The 17,334-nt window shown below is 36.7% G+C and overlaps 1 protein-coding gene across 4 annotated transcripts in view; it reads left to right on the top strand.

Annotated features, from left to right (window-relative positions):
* Positions 1–17,334, top strand: part of MAP9 (microtubule associated protein 9) — a 57,266-nt gene that overhangs the window by 31,357 nt on the left and 8,575 nt on the right. For 3 of the 4 annotated variants that reach the window (XM_072773743.1, XM_072773740.1, XM_072773741.1), the window contains exons 14-18: positions 10,699–10,769; positions 11,969–12,137; positions 13,062–13,151; positions 14,501–14,662; positions 14,795–14,961. In XM_072773743.1, the coding sequence (XP_072629844.1) occupies positions 10,699–10,769; positions 11,969–12,137; positions 13,062–13,151; positions 14,501–14,662; positions 14,795–14,944 (642 nt within the window). In that variant the 3' untranslated portion in view covers positions 14,945–14,961. Of the gene's footprint in view, positions 1–10,698; positions 10,770–11,968; positions 12,138–13,061; positions 13,152–14,500; positions 14,663–14,794; positions 14,962–17,334 lie in introns of those variants that run through there. The other variant, XM_072773742.1, reaches the window with a different exon arrangement.

The raw sequence follows: 17,334 nt of genomic DNA, 5'->3' as shown, positions 1-17,334 counted from the left end.
GAAAGAATCATTGCCATTTGCAGCAACATGGATGGAGAGTATAATGTTAAGCAAAATAACCCAGTCAGAGAAAGACAAATACCCTGTGACTTCACTCACATACAGAACTTACTAAAACAAAGAAAAAAAAAAGGATAAACCAAAACACCAGACTCTTAACTATGAGAATAAACAGAGGGTTACCAGAGGGGAGGTGGGTGAGGGGACGGGTGAAATAGGTGAAGGGAATTAAGAGTCCACCGATCACGATGAGCACTGAGTAATGTATAAAATTGTTGAATCACTGGGCACCTGAGTGGCTCAGTTGGTTGAGCATTGGCCTTTGGCTGAGGTCATGATCCCAGAGTCCCTAGATGGAGTCTGAGTCTGACTTCCTGCTCTGTTCCTCCTCCTGCCGCTCCCATCCTTGTGCACACCTGCACTCTCTCTCTCAAGTAAATAAAATCTTAAAAAAAAAAAAAAAAAAAAAAAAACTGTTGGGCCACTATGCTGTATACCTGATATTAATATAACACTATGTTAACTATACCAGAATTTTTTAAAGATGAAATAATCATTATGCTGATATACCTTCTACTAGAAATGACTGAAAATCTTCAAAAAATGACTGAAAATTTGAATTCAAACTCCTTTTACTTGAAATACTACACAAATTACAAAGGTAATGTAATTATAAAATTATCAAATACTTAGTGCATATAGCAAAAATAACTCATTCCCATCTCCCCAAAATAATCATAATGAACATATTTTGTCCTCTTCCAGCTTTTAATTTCTAGTGCTTTTTTTCCTGTAGTTGGAATTGAGCAGAGAGTGAAGAAAGTGGAGATACAATTCCCTCTATCTCTTTCTGTTTTTCTGTGTCTGTCTTTCTCCCATGCTACCTATGTGTGTATACGTATGTGTTAGATTTCTGCATATATCTCTCTCCATATATAGAAATACAATACATATGCATATATTCAAACCTTTTTATTTTAAATAGAAAATGAGGTCAAACTGCATTTTTTGGTTACCAGAATTTTCCACCCAACAATATATAATGAACATATTTCCATGCTATTATGCCTTTCTAATAATCTTTGATGCTGCAACTACAATTCAACCTATTCTGGGCAATTTGTTTCCTTATAAATGTTCACTATAGTAAATAATACAGTCAACATTCATGTAGTCTATCCTTGTTATTAAGATGTGGACCTCATTAAATCTTTAAAATGAAAAAAGAATTAATATTTAAGGAGTTAGTCAAATGCTTTGTATCTGATATTAGAATGTCAGGCGGGGCATCTGGGTGGCTCTTGTCAGTTAAGCATTGGACTCTTGATTGTGGCTCAGGTCTTGATGTCAGCATCGTGAGGAGCCCTGCATTGGGTTCCCTACTGAACCTGGAGCCTGCTTAAGATTCTCTCTCTCCCTCTGGCCTTCCCCTACCCCACCCCCACTCCCACTTGCTCAGTCTCTCTAAAAAAAGAAAGAAGGGAAAGCCAGCAGGTTGAGGAATAAAGGTTTTGAGATAGTCATTCAGGAGGTTTCACTCTGAAGATTAATCTTGGAGTGTGTTTGCAAAATAAGGTGTCCTAGATCACTTTGTCAGATCCCATCAGCACTATAGATAAATGATATTTCATAAACATAACTAGAAATCTTTTTATATCACCAAAACTATAAGACATGGAACGGGTGGGGCATTGGGGGCTCAGTGGTTGAAACGTCTGTCTTTGGCTCAGGTTGTGATCCTGGGGTCCACGGATTGAGTCCTGCATCGGGATCCCTGCAGGGAGCCTGCTTCTCCCTCTGCCTGTGTCTGTCTCTCTCTGTCCCTCATGGAAAAAAAAAAAAAAAAAATCTTTAAAAGAAATATTCACATATTTTTGTACATAGAGCAATTTAACTCCCAAAATTAACCTATGGTGCTCATGGATTCCCTTTGGGAAAAAATACACTGTGATCTCTACCCATCCTATATACACCCAGAGTAACTTAGTTACTTTATTTTCTACACTGTTTCCTTGCCTTAAATAATTGTTATTAAAGGTCTCATCTTTGTTAGTGAATGTATGTATTTCCCCAACTGAAATAAGAGCTTTATGAGGGCATGCACAGTATCTTATACATCTTGGTATTTCTACTTTATTAGTGGGGTCTGGATGAATTATTTCCTGGCTGATAAAAGAGGAAAGCTTTCTTGGCTGATAAAGTTAAAAATAAAATATAAAAAAACTGCATATGTGTTTATAATAACTATATAGTTCATATATGAATAAGGATCCTATTATTTGATGAAATTATATAAGTTATTTTATATATAAATAGCTAAAAATGAGTTATAATAAGTATTGCAAATAGTGTAAAATTTTATTTTAAATATTACATCATTTTCAACCCAAAACGAAACAAAAGTTTAAAAAATGGAAAACTGTATGTGGGCACGTGACTTCATTAAGTTGGAAAAGCTCACATGTTCTTTTAAAAAAAAAAATATTGATTTATTTATTTATGATAGAGAAGAGGCAGAGACACAGAAGGAGGGAGAAGCAGGCTCCATGCCAGGAGCCCGACGTCAGACCCGACTCCAGGATCGCACCCTGGGCCAAAGGCAGGCACTAAACCGCTGAGCCACCCAGGGATCCCCAAGCTCACATATATTCTAACATTTACAATTAAATAGATTGAGCCCTACCAAGAGAACTCTTTCTTGGTATCCTTCCTATGGTAATATTAAGCAGCAAGAATAAAAAGGAAGAAATGAAGGAAGGGAGGGAGGGGGAAAGGTAGCAAGTGTAGGGCTCACTAGCTCATTCACTCTAAAGCATGAATCTGGGTAGAATAATCCATTAGCTAAAGTTTAGAGTCAGATATCCCAAGTGTGGAAGATGAAACTAGACTCAAAAGTTAACCCCCATTCCTGGTGAATGGAGTCCCTGCTCACTCTGTGGCTACTTTTATCTCATTACTAGATTTGGAACTCAGAGTTAGACCTTTAAAGGTGTGATTGTGATCTCCACAAGGTTACCAGAGGCTGATTGTCCCATATCAAAACTGCTAGTTCAGGGGCAGCCCTGGTGGCTCAGTGGTTTAGTGCTGCCTTCAGCCCAGGGCCTGATCCTAGAGTCCTGGAATCGAGTCCCTGCATCAGTCTCCCTGCATTGGAGCCTGCTTCTCCCTCTGCCTGTGTCTCTGCCTCTTTCTGTGTGTCTCTCATGAATAAATAAATAAAATCTTAAAAAAAAAAAAAAAAAAAAAAACAGCTCATCAAGCAGTGAACAAGCTGCCATGTGCCAGACTCTTGCATGAACATTAGGGCTTTGGCAATTAAAGGCAGCCCCTGCTTTCAGGGAACTTATGATAAAGTCAGGAGGAAGCAAACAAAAATCACCTGAGCAAATATACAAATAAAATAATTTCACTCACTGATAAACTGTGAAGATAAAATGCTTAACATGATAGAGCATGACCAGGTCGTAGACAATTGCTTTTCAGCAGTAAGAGGAGGCATCTCTGAAGAAAAAACATGTGAGTGACAACCTGAAATGAGAAGAGAACCCTGGGAGGAGGACCTGTTGGAAGAACAGTCCAAGCATCAGGGACATTGAGTGCAGAGGCTTCGAGGAGGGAAATGCCAACATGGTAAACAAGAAGCAGAGAGGGAGGAAACTAGGACAGAGAGGAAGGAAGGCTCTGGTTATGTAGAGAGTCTGAATTGAGCCCAGTCACAAGGCAAATCACCACTTCTCTTGCTGTTAGGAAAGACTTTTTCCTGCCTTCCTTCACCACATTCAGCAGGAGCCTCTTCAGTACATGAGGACAAAGCATAATGAAAGAGAAGTATCTCTGTGTTTTTACTTCAGGAAGCCACGTGGCCCCTCTGCCACTTTCCTCACTCTATTTCCAATAATTCTCCAATTCTGCATAATAATAAGCACGTTGAAGATCACTGTTTGTCAAACAAATGACAAATGCAAACTTAATTTTGCACCCCAGAGCCAATCGCTGGATAGGTTCACAAAGTAGTAGATTCACGACGTGATATTGCTGTAAGAAGAAACAAATATTTGATATTCGCTTCTGACAGAGCTCCTAAAACTCTTGGAATTTCTTAAGTGATGAAAGCAATAGAAGTGTCTTTTGTTATGTTAATAAAGTGACTGTACTTTAGGAACTGGGAGACCCAACCATGTGATTAAAGGGGTGGAGCTTGCAGCCCTACTCCTGGGAGAGGAGGGGTTGAACCAGTTGCCTGTGGCTGATGATTTCATCAATCCTGTCTTAGGTAATGAAGCCTCCATACAAACCCAAATGAGTGAGGTTTGGAGAGCTTCCAGGTTGGACAACATGCAGAGATTTGGGGAGGATAGCACACCGGAAAGAGCATGGAACTCAGAACCTTTTCCCATACTCTGCCCTAGGGATTTCTTTCTGAATCCTCAGGATGTTCCTGAACTACATCCTTTTATAATAAACCAGTAATCTAGTAAGTGTAATGTTTCTCTGAGCTCCATGAGCCAGGCTGTCAAATTAATTGAACCCAAGGAGGGAGCTGTGGGACCTTCCAATCAGAAGCACAAGTGATAAATAATCTGAGTTTGCAACTGGCATTTGAAGTGATGATGGTGGGGGTTGGGGGCTGGGGGAGGTGGGGAGTCATGTGGGATGAAGCTCTTCACCCATGGAATCCGAGGCTCTCAGAGTACAGAGCGTCAGAACGGAGTTGGACTGTAGGACACCCAGCTGGCGTTGCAGAATTTCTTGTTGATGGTGTGCAGGACCTTCCTCACGTTGGAATTAAGGTACAGACTCCCTATAACAAGAAAGGAAGGAGTAGACAGTAAAAAATGTCTCCCTCTGCTGTTTTGGGCCACCAAGGTCCTTTCCCAAAAGGCGACTGTTATTAACAGTTTTTTGTTTGTCCTTCCAGAGATATTATCTATATTAAAAGCATGTAATTATTTGTTCTTCACATCACTCTCAAATGATCGTACATGGCATGTACTCTGCTGCACAGGGCTCATACCTTGGAAAACCTTCCAGACTAACGCATATAGAGATATTGTGTTTTTATTTATCGTTCTATGCCATCACATTACATGGCTATTTGATAATTTACTAAAATATAGTTGCCTTTGAAAAGACAATGGATTTGTTTAAAAGACAAATCCAAAGGATTTGTTTCCAATCCTTTGGAAATACTACAGCGTTAAATGGTAAATCAGACACACAGTTACATTAACATTAGCACACTATTTTATTTGTGTACAAGGGAAGCCAATCAATAAATTAATTTCATCTTTAAAAAAAAAAAAACAAGACTTATATAAGAGGAAAAATAAATTAAAAAAAGAAAAGAAGTAACACCAACCACGTGGAGATGTAACCTATGTTTTCCTGTCCTTGGATAAAATGCCGATTAGCTGGGGCCAGTTGGAGTACTCTGCGTTGGACAGCCGGATAGGTCATTGAAGGAAACAACCTCAGTTGTTATGGAATCTTTGAAAAACTTTGAGTTTTTAACCATAAAATACACTTCTCCTACTGCCTTACCTTCCTGCAGATGTCACGGCTACATCTTGAAAGGGTGACATTTGCTTTCTCACCATCCTCAGCTCCCACTTTTCCTTTGTAGTGTGTGTGTGTGTGTGTGTGTGTGTGAAAGAGAGAGAGAGAAGGAAGGAGATTATAGTAGAATATTTTATTGTTAATATTTTGTTAAGACTTCTACATACATATTATAGAGACTATTTGTATTTTTTTCCTTATAATGTTAGTATCAGGCTTGGGTATCCTATGAGTAGGGGAGTGTCTCTTCCTCCATTATTTTCTAAAAGTTTGTTTCATATGAAACCAAAAGTTGGCTATCATTTTTTTTCCCCCTTAATTGAGAGAATTCACTGGTGAAATCATCTGGGCCTGGAATTTTCATCGTGGAGTGATATTTGACAGTAAACTATATTCTTTGATAGATATGTACGTTGGTAGTCAGATTTTCTATTTTATCAATCTGGTAATTTATGTCCATTAAGAAATTTGTCCATTTCAGCTGAGATTTTGAATTTATAAACATGAGGTTGTGGTATTCCTTCATCCTTTTGATGATGGTGGAGTTATCATAACATTCCATCTTTTATTTCTAATACATAGTTTATGTTTTCTGTCTTTCTTGATAGGCATTATGCAGTTTTATTCAACTTTTCCAAGAACCAACTTTGACTTTGTTAACTTTGTCATTTCAAATTTCACTGATTTTTATTAATTATTATTATTATTACTTTCTTTGGGTTTAATTTGCTTACTCAAGTGCCAACTAAGGGGTAAGAGGTAGTAAAATCTCCAGTAATGTTTGTGAATGTGTCTCTACTTTCCTTTAGTTCTGTCAGTAGTTTATGACTGTTTCAGACACATACACATTTATTATTATTGTGTCTCACCCCTATTTACGTTATGAAATGTATCTATTGTTGGTAATTCTCCTTATCTTGTAGTTTGCTTTGTCTGATATCTCAGCTTTCTTATCACTGATGTTTGCATAGTTTATCTTTTCCTATCATTCTCTTCAAACTATTTGTGACTTTTTCTTTTTTATATAATTTTTATAATAACTTATATAACTAGTGTCACCTTTTTTTTTAAAGATTTTATTTATTTATTCTTGAGAGACACCGAAGGGGCGGGGGGAGAGAGAGAGGCAGAAACACAGAGGGAGGTGCAGGCTCCATGCAGGGAGCCTGACATGGGACTGGATCCTGGGGCTCCAGGATCACACCCTGGGCCGAAGGCCGGTGGTAAACCACTGAGCCACCCAGGCTGCCCTACTTTTTTTTTTAATCAAGTCTGACAGTTTGCTTTTTAGCTGTAGTCTGTTTTTGAGTGTTTAGTCTGATTATTTTTAACTTAGGACCAGTTTGTTGCTGTGTTTTCTATTTACTTATTTTTTTTAAAGCAGATTTGTTATTCTTCCTCTATAACGCTTTCCCTGCCTTTTTTTTTGTTGTTGTTTTGTGAGAGTTAATAACATAGGTTTTAGTTTCCAATTTTGATTTCCTCTGTTGCCTTTTTAGGTGTACTTATTTGTGTTATATTTTTAGTAGCTGCTCTGTGGATTATGGGATGCAGCTATAAATGATCAGTCTACTTAGGACCAATACTGCACTATTTCATATTTAATATAGAAACCTTGTAACAGTGTAGTTCCACCTATTCCTTCGTCCATCCTGCTACTGTTCTCATACACACTACATTTACAAATGATATAATTCCCACAATTCAGTATTACAATTTTTCTTTAAAGAAAAATTTTTGTCTTCAATTTTTAAAGAAATAAAAGAAGAAAAGAATAAATATTTACAGTTCTCTAAATATATATTCCATTTCTGAGGATCTTTATTCTTTCCGATAGGTCCAGACCACCTTCTGGTATTGTTTCCCTTCAATTTAAGGAACTTAGTTTTGCATTTTTTGTAATGCAAGTTTACCAGTGATGGGTTCTGTAGTCTTAGTTATCTAAAATATACTTATTTCATCTTCACTTTTGAAGGATGGCTTAGCTGAATGTATACTTCTGGGCTGACATGTCCCTTCTCACCCCCTCTAAGCCCTTTAGGAGTGGCCATTGTTCCCAACATGTATTATTTCTGGTGAGAAACCAGCAAGAATTCATTTTGTTGTCTTTCTATATATGTCTTGTTTTTTTTTTTTTTTTTTTTTTCTGGCTGCTTTCAGGAATATCTTCAAGACTTTTTAAAAAATTTGTATTCTAACAATTTGACTACAGAGTAACTAGGTGTGAGGCTTTTAAAAAATATTTATTCTGCATGGGTTTCATTGAGCTTTCAGGATCTATAAACAGGCACTTTCTATGAAAATGGGAAGTCTTACAATACTTTTTCCTGCCCTAGTTTTCTTTTCTCTCCTTTCAGTGATGAAATCCTTAATATGTCTCATCCGATCTCTAAAATTCTGTTTGTGTCCCTTTAGTCTTTATTGCCTTTGTTTTTCAAACTGAATAATTTGTATTGCTCTGTCATTAAGTTCACTGTTCCCTTTTCTGCCATCTCTGATCTGCTGTTGCCCATCCAGCAAATTTCTTATTTCAATATTGTAGTTTCCAACTCTATAATGTCCATTGGTATTTTTTGTGTTTTTCGTATCTCTAAGATCCCCATCTATATCAACCTCCATGCATGCATTTTCTCTAAGTCCTTGAACATATTTACAATACCTACTTTAAAATCCTTGTTTGCTAATTACAACATCTGGGTCATCTAGGTTGGGTCCTAAGGACCATTTTTATGGGGTTTTCGTTTGTTTGTTTTCAAGAGTATGCATCACCACTTTCTAGTTCTTCATCTATTTAGTAACCTTTTGATTGAATACAGGATATTATGAACGATATGTTATAGAGATTCTAGATTCTGTTATATTCCTCTGAATATATGCTTTAGCATATAGATATTGTGGCTGGACTCTAATTCCCAACTCTGTCTCCTTTGCCATGGATGTCAGCGAAATCTTTGTTTAGTTCTTTCAATTTCTAACTACTCTGGTTTTACAGGATCTTCTCTGAAGTCTTCTCCATGCCATGCAAGATGAGCAAAGGGTTTGGGGTGAATTTTATATGCAAATTTTGGGAGTTCTTCCTCAAACTTACTGGCTGATCTTTTAGTCCTAAGTTCTGTCCTCCATTCCCTTAAACTAGTCTAGTAAGGCTGCAACTCTCTACCACTTGAGCTGCACAGATGAGTGAATGTACTGGGATAAAAAGCTACTAACTTGCCAGTCTCATCTGCAAAGCTTTCCCTCTCAAGGTACATTTCTGTGTTCCCGCCCTTCTGCCCGCTTCCTAGACGGTTTCTATTTATTGCTTTGGACAAATAACTGTCTTTGTGCCATAAAATATTGTGTAAACAAAAAATAGAATTTATAATTTATACAACAAAATCAAACTTCCTACATTATGATGCCATCAACTTTATGCTAGATTACTATTCGCTAAAAAGATGGTTAGTTCAGACACACACATACCGTTATTTTGTTTCTGATATAATTTTCAGAATTCAAGGGGAAATCAAGTACATGACATTTATCCTTTTTCTATCTAAATATTTGGTATCCGCCACATTATGTACTTTTGAACTGTCTGTGGAAAACTCTTTTGGTAATGGTATATTGTCAGGTAGGCATCGAGTCGGTAGAATTTTACTTTAGCAAAGGTTTGCAGTGAATATAATAAAAGTCAATATTTCATTAAAAATTATCGAAGGTAAAAAAATTATCAAAGGTATATGATCATAATATACTCTTAAACATCTCAGAAATAAAAACGTATAAGTAGGTAGGTTTCTATAGGTCTTCATATTATAAAAATGCAGCTATCTGGAACAATTTCTGGGATTTTGAATTAGTGAAAATTACTCCTTTAGATATCATTTTTAAACAGTTTACAAATTTTAAGGAAGAGCTTTAAGAAATTTTATCAACATCTTGCTTGTTTAAATGGATGGACAAGATCATTTTCAGAAACATCATCATTATTACCTTGAGAACCAGATTTATGGTGAATCCTATACACCATAGGATGGTGTCACTATGTTGTACCAGAATACAATATTTTTTAAATGTATGCTATAGAATTTTTAGTCTTTATGTCTCCCGAATGTAGTTTTCATTCCTTATAGCTGTAGTTAGCTGATGGCCATGTACTACTATCGGGGAAGATAACAGTGCTACTTGAAAACTTGTGGTGGAATAGGACATTTATAATACAGAATATTTGCATTTTGTATTGCAATTTATGGAGAAGGTTCATTAAAACACGTTCCAGGTATATTTTTCGTAACCACTTTCCTTAGGAAAAGTTACTCATGATAAGTTAGCAAAGTGCTTACATCTGTGCTGTCACTTCAATGCTAACTAACACCTGTCTTTGTAAAATAGAGAAGTTACTCCTTAAAAAGTATTGTAAGTATTTTTTATTGTAAAAGTATTGTAAAATAGAGAAGTTGCTCCTTAAAAAGAAGGGTATTCTGGAATGTATAGTAACAGGATCTGATAGTGTCTAATAGATGCAGTTCTAAGAACAACAGGCAATCTCTATATAGCAGGTGAGATCATAACATCTGTTTTGAGTCCTTGGCTTTGTCTTTATTCCCTCCGGGGGAATCTTCTTCAAGTCTGAATTACATCATTCCCCAGCTAAGGTCTCTTGGTTGGATTATCAGAGGAATAAAATGCAGACTCCACCCCAGTTCCTCATGACCTCACATGATTGCTTCTCTGACCATTTATTTGTCCATTCTCACTGCTACTCACTGTGCTTCAGCATCGTTCACCTTTTTCTGTTTCTCAAAACTATCAGGCTCTTAGCATTGCTGCTGCTTTCTTTCCATAGACCTTCCTTCCCAGGGCTCATTTCTTCCCATCATTTGTCTTAGCGTGGCTGTCAAACCTCAGGGAGGCCTTCCCTGATCACTGTCATTATCGTAACCCCTCACCCTACTTTATCTCCTTCATGACTCACATCTGTTTGGTGTTTCATGTCCCTCAACCCTCTCTAAAATGTAGTATCCTTATTTGTTTTCAGCGACCACTGGACTCGATGCATAGTAGATTCTTTAGAAACATTGATTTCCTGGCAGTTTGGCCCTAAGCCTAACTGTGATACTTATGGTGAATAATCCATCTATGATATATTCTATTTTACAGAAAACAGTTGAAGATAGAAATATGAAGAATAAAAAGTCAACAAATAATAGAGCGTCCAGTGCCTCTGGCAGGTAATAAACTATCGGTATCCTTCATTTATGAGTTTACGTTCAACAAAGCTAGTTTTAACTTCTGTAAAGTGAATTTCATTTGTATTATTTGATTTTGATTAAACTCCCATCTCATGAAATGAATGAAGTAGTCACTTCATGATAAAACGCCTCAGCTGATCATATGCTTTTATGTAAAGGAGTTGATTAGGGGTTCCCCGTTCTGTACATTCCTAATGGGATAGCGTTTCTTTGCTGTTTTTCCTAAGATGATATACAGTAATGAGCCAATGTCCAGCATTATTACACTTCTCTATTAGGTATCTTTGTCTAACACATGAAAATTCTACTTAAAACCTTGAGATTATATGGACTAAGTTGATTTATTAAAATGATAAGACACGGGACACCTGGGTGGCTCAATGGTTGGGCATCTGCCTTGGGCTCAGGGCGTGATCTTGGGATCCTGGGATCAAGTCCTGCATCGGGCTCCCTGCATGGAGCCTGTTTCTCTCTGCCTGTGTCTCTGCCTCTCTCTCTTTCATGAATAAATAAATAAAATCTTAAGTTAAAAAAAAGATCGGACTCTATATTGCTTCATTCACACTGATGATAATGAATGTCTCCCTCATGAATGCTAATCAAACCTTCTCTTTTAAATTATCATTAATGAATTAAAATAAGAGCCAGCAAACTTTAACTGTAAATTGCCAGTTAGTACATGTGTTAGACTTTGTAGGCCAGACAGTCTCTGTTGTAACTACTCAGTTGTGCTGTTGTGGCAGGGAAATCTCTATGGTGCAATAAACTCACGAAATAAACAAACTGTGCAAACCTGGACCATGGGCAATATTTTCCTGCCAACTCCTGAAATAGAGGATGCTATTCTAACTTTATATTTAGAGTTATTTTTTGTAACATGATGATACATAAAGTAGATGATAAAATCTACTTTATTAATATTATTTTTTCCATATAACTTTTAGATATAGTTCATTTTTCTTAAAAATGTTCTAATTACAAGTATCTAGAAATAGCAGTTTGAAACTCTTAGTAGACTAAGAAAAGGCTATCATCCCTTTCAAAGTACTTATAATTTATTAATTTACAATGTAATTTCAAATATAGTAGTTGTATATTCTAATGAATTTTCTGATGAATTTTTCTTCTACCAAGTGCAACTGTAATATTTTATTTTGATTTATTTGGATTTTTTTCAGATTAATGACCCCTGAGGTTTTAAAGATATCTAGTTCTATACGGAGACCTCCATCGACAACTGCTTCTTCTCACTACTTAGGGACTTTGAAAGTCTTGGACCAAAAGCCCTCACAGAAACAGAACACAGAACCTGAAAGAGCAGATAGCATAAGGGCGACTGTTTATCAGGTAAAAGGAAAACATGTAACAAAAAATGAACTGATTGCGCAACAAGGTTACCCATTCACCAAGGAATAAATGACCTCGTAGACATCGTAGTTTAATATTTCCCCTATTGGAAAAGATTATCCTTTATAGGGATGCCTGGGTGGTTCAGCGGTTGAGCATCTGCCTTTGGCTCAGGTCATGATCCTGGGGTCCTGGGATCGAGTCCCACATTGGGCTCCCCACAGGGAGCCTGATTCTCCCTCTGCCTGTGTCTATGCCTCTCTGTGTGTCTCTCATGAATAAATAAATAAAATCTTAAAAAAAAAAACATTTTCCTTTATAATATCTGAGCAACCCAGAGTTATTTTTACTAAATTATTTCCTTCCAAGTTTTGCTTAACTGATCATAGTTGTTTAAGAGAATATGCCACAGCACTTTATAAAAATACAGTAGAAGCAAATGTGGTTAATGTCTATATATGTTTTTATACTTTTTCTTCTTAAAATGTATATTGTTAAGAACAAAAAGTTTTACTTTTTTTCTGGGCCTTCTATTTTCATTAAGCTTACAGAGAAAAAGGCTTTCTTGATTTGTCTTCACAATTCCAAAAGAGGTTCTTTATTTGGTCTTGTTTGTTATACAAAACAGTACACTTTAGAAAATTGTACTTATAAATTTTGGAGAAAAAATGTTAACTTATGTAGCCATTATATTCAATCTTTGAAGTCTGTTGTTAAAACTAAGAAAGATAACGTATTTTTCTTAACTCATGCTCGTCTTTACGTATTAGAATATTATCAGAAAAAAGAAGCATGATACTGGCTTATATGGAATTTCTAAATTTTGTTTGCCGTTTTAAAAATTTATAGTATTTCAGAAATGGATAAGAATTCTAATTCTTTTGGGAAACTGAACATTCTATTCTTTTTTTCTTATTTTCTCAGGAGTGGTTAGAAAAGAAAAATGTGTATTTACATGAAATGCACAGAATTAAAAGGATTGAAAGTGAGAACTTAAGGATCCAAAATGAACAGGTAATCTGACATATAGAAGTGGAAGTTATTCTGGATTTTTAAGTCAGTAAAATATCTCTCAGTAACATTTCTAAAGCCACTGGTTTTTAAATGGCAAAATAACCTGTATATAAAAGAATGGATTTCTGATTTCCTTTCTGGTACTCCATACATTTCAGTTTGACATAAATATAATCCTCTCGCAAGGAAACAGATACACAGAGATTTCTATTTTGTTGTTGTGGAATAGATCTGACACTACTGATTAGGAACATGTGATTGCTTCTGACCACCTATTAACTCTTACTTCACTTTTCACTATTAAAAACTGACTTCAGTCTTATGACTTAGCCAAGAATGGGAAGGGTCATCAGACATCCACCTCCGGTTTTCCTCTTTTCCATCTTGAATTTTATATGTGTCTTTAAGACCAGCTCTTATGTGAGCTCTTGACCCGACTTCAGTCTCCATGTAGGCCTGGTGGCCTGCAACCTGCTTAGTTCCCTCCCATCTTCTAACTAAAGTGCCTTTCCTGTGCTGTCCGACACTACAATGGACTTGGAAAGAAGGCTACTTCCCACATGCATGGTGCTGCGTGGAGCAGCCCTCCAGGAGGTCCCCACCCCCCATCAACACGTCGGCACCATTAGGAGGCTGTGCTCAGTGCCACACACTTTCCCGTGTGATCTTCACACCGCGTGGAGGTAGCTTGTACCTTTACTCCTAAATAGTGTCTTCTCTTTGTAAGGCTTTATGTCGTGTAACATTACACAGAATTATTAGGCAAAGGATAGTATGGGATTAGATGGAGGTAAGTCAAGTAATAACATACCTACCATATGCTCACCAACATACAGGTTCAATATTTGGGTGCTGCTTGTGTTGTCACAATCTTATGGTTTAATGTCCACCTAAACTCGGGTTCAAAGCAAAGATCTATTTTGGCTTCCTAAGTGGCTTGGCCGGGTTACCTCACTCTGACTTACTTTATAAACCTGTAACTTTCCTGATCCTTTTCTTGTGATGGAATGTTTTATTATGAGCATTTTGCAGGAGCACTCAGCCTTTATAGGTTATTTAGATAACATTTTAGTACGCTTCCAAAAAAGAGGTCTTTCTCATAGCAGATCAATATCTGATAAATGGTTTTAGAAAAGGATATTTAAAATGCAATGAATAGTTCCGGTAACATTTTTTTTCCAAATCAGCTTGTCTAAACTATTCTAAATGAGTCACCTGCTCTGCAAAACAATGTCTCGAAATGATGACTATGAAGGGAATTCAGCACAATCCATATGTGTGTGTCGTATCTACCTGTCTCCGTCTGTTTATACACACACGTCTCACTGTCTCTTATTTTTTTGAAACAGAAAAGAGCTGCTAAGAGAGAAGAAGCATTAGCATCCTTTGAGGCCTGGAAGGCTATGAAAGAAAAGGAAGCAAAGAAAATAGCTGCCCGAAAAAGGCTTGAGGAAAAAAACAAGAAGAAAACAGAGGAAGAAAATGCTGCCAGAAAGGGAGAGGCGCTGCAGGTACTCAGTGGCTTGGAGTCCCCGCAGTCATCATTTCACCATATCACACACCTGCATTTGTGTCTAGCTGTTTCTTTCTTTACTTGATTGGTTTTTCGCAGTAAATAAGAGAATCGTTATGAACTTTTTCAGGCCTTTGAACAATGGAAAGAGAAAAAGATGGAATATCTTAGAGAGAAAAATAAAAAGGAGAGAGAATATGAAAGAGCAAAGAAGCAGAAAGAGGAGGAAACAATTGCTGAGAAAAGGAAAGATAAGCTAACAGCCATTGAGAAATGGTAAGAGGTCAAGTGAGAGCTATTTTGATAGATTTCAAGTGAATAACACTTGAGGCTCCTAAAAAGATTATATGCTTGACACTTGCTAATGCATTGCCATCTCATTGCTGCAAAGATATATTAGAGAAACTTCATTCTCCCCTTTAACTGTCCAGTGTTTTATATTATCCTACACAGGAATGAAAGGAATGCTTTTTTCAAAGAAAAGGAGAAAGTGAAAATAAGTGAGAAGAGACGAGAACTGAAAAGAGCAGAGAAAAAAGATAAAGATAAGCAAGCTATTGATGAATATGAAAAATGGCTGGTAGGTGTTGTCTGTGAGTGCACTTGTGGCTTGTGAATGCACTTTATTTGTGACTTTTCTGTCCCTAATTCCAGTTCTCTGTGCCCCTTGCCTACTGGCCATTCTTACCTGAAGCTGCCTTGTGGAATCTGTTCTCTCCCCAAGTCTGTCATATTGTCTTTGATTTCCTCTTTTCTGTTGACGCCTCTACTCTACCCTCAAACGCTCAGACTTAAAAATTCAGGCATCATACTCTTCCTTAACCGCATCCCCACATCCCCACATGCAGTCACTTACCAAACACTGACTCTTGCAATGACTTTGCAATGACCGTCATGTCAGAAATCATGGGACGCTGCCAAGTGCATGCTGCCGGTCTGCCAGACGGTTTTAGGTGGGACTGGTCACGACACACAGTAATGCTGAATTGAATGGTGAGAAGGTTTTTCCATCCTTTAAATTGTCTTTTGATCTTTCTGATGACCTCAAGGAAAAGGTCTCATTTTGGTATTTTTAAGTGAAAAAAAGTCAGTAGGAAGTTTGGGAGGAAATGTCAAGGCGGACTTAACATTATTTTGTTTTTTATGTTTTTTGTTTCAGTGTACTTAGGTTGATAGTTTCTTTTCGTTAATGTTAAGCAAAGTACTGTTTTCTGTCTTTAAATTTCATCATAAATATGCACGATTATCAAGTTTTGACTAAGTAATGCATTCATATGAATAAGTATTTTACTCGAGTAGGTGGTGCATTCCTATGAATGCTTAGCACATCACGTGCCGCGGGAATCAAAACGTGTACAATTGCTCCATTGGGTTTAGAATCCAGTAGGATTTCTTTCCAGTAGGATTTCCTGTCAAACTGTTTTTGAATTCCCATCAATCTGCTAGTTAAAAATACTGTCCAGGGTATTTTGTGGTTGTGTTTCTCTGGTGGGGACTGAGCTTGAGCAGCTTTTCATTTGTGTAAAGGTCATTTGGAATTTTCTTTGTAAACTGTTAATCTTAGACTTTGCACATTTTTCTGTTGGTCCTTTTCTTCTTGATTTTTTGAAGCTTGTTTATATACTAGGGAAATTAGCCTACTGTGACTGGTACAAGTTACAAGGACTTTCTCCCATTGCTTGTCTCTCAACTTTGCATCAATAGTATGTTAAGGCATGAAAAATTGTATTTATTTACTGTGTCAAATCTTTCAGTCTTTTGGGTTCTGATTTTTAAGTGTAGTTGAAAAGACTTTCTTTGTAACTTGAGGTTAAATGAAGTGCTCCCATTTTTCTTCTAATAACTTTATGACCCAATATCTTGAACATTAACATTTGATCAGCTTGTAATTTACCTTGATAATGGTGGGATATATGATTCTGACTTTATTTTTTCCAAATGCATTTCCAAATAACCTTTCTTTTACTCGCTGGTTTGAGGTACTGCCTTTGTTATATGGTCCACTTCCAGATTTTAGGGTCAGTTACTTGACGTTTCTCTTCCATTGGTCAATCTCAAATCTCACGGTACATATTCCGGTATCATACTATTTCATTATCAGGGCTTTATATGTTTTCATATCGGTTTTAAATAATCTTCCCTCATAGTACTTTTTTCAAAGTATTTCTGTTACTGTTTACTTTTTCACATAAACTTTAGAACCCAACAGTAGCTAGATAGGCATGCAGGATACAAAGCAGGCTATTTGAAGATAGGATAAAAAGATGAAGCACTTAGGAATAAACTTAAGAAATGTGCAAGACCACCATGGAGAAAATTTTAGAACACTCCTGCAGGACACAAATGAAGACTTGAGAACATGGATTAAAACTGCTCTTGGATAGGAACACTCAATCTTATAATGATGTTATAGATGTCAGTGCTCCCTGAAGTAATTTACAGATTTAATGCAATCGTAATAAAAATACCAACAGAATTTCTTCTTGTTTACGTATTGACTGTAGGCCGGCTTTATGCAAATTCCATGCAGAAAAACAGTAAGAAAATAAGTGATCAAAATCAGTTGGTAGATTTGAATGAGGAAGGTAGTGTTTCATGATGGCTTCATTAAACTCTCAAATAGTGTTTGCTTCTAAAAAAAATTAAAACTCTTCTATCAAGGAGACACAT

Source organism: Canis lupus, chromosome 13, assembly GCF_048164855.1.
Source record: "Canis lupus baileyi chromosome 13, mCanLup2.hap1, whole genome shotgun sequence".
NCBI lineage: Eukaryota > Metazoa > Chordata > Mammalia > Carnivora > Canidae > Canis > Canis lupus.
The sequence above is the reverse complement of the archived record's forward strand: the minus strand, read 5'-3'. Positions and strand labels throughout refer to the sequence as shown.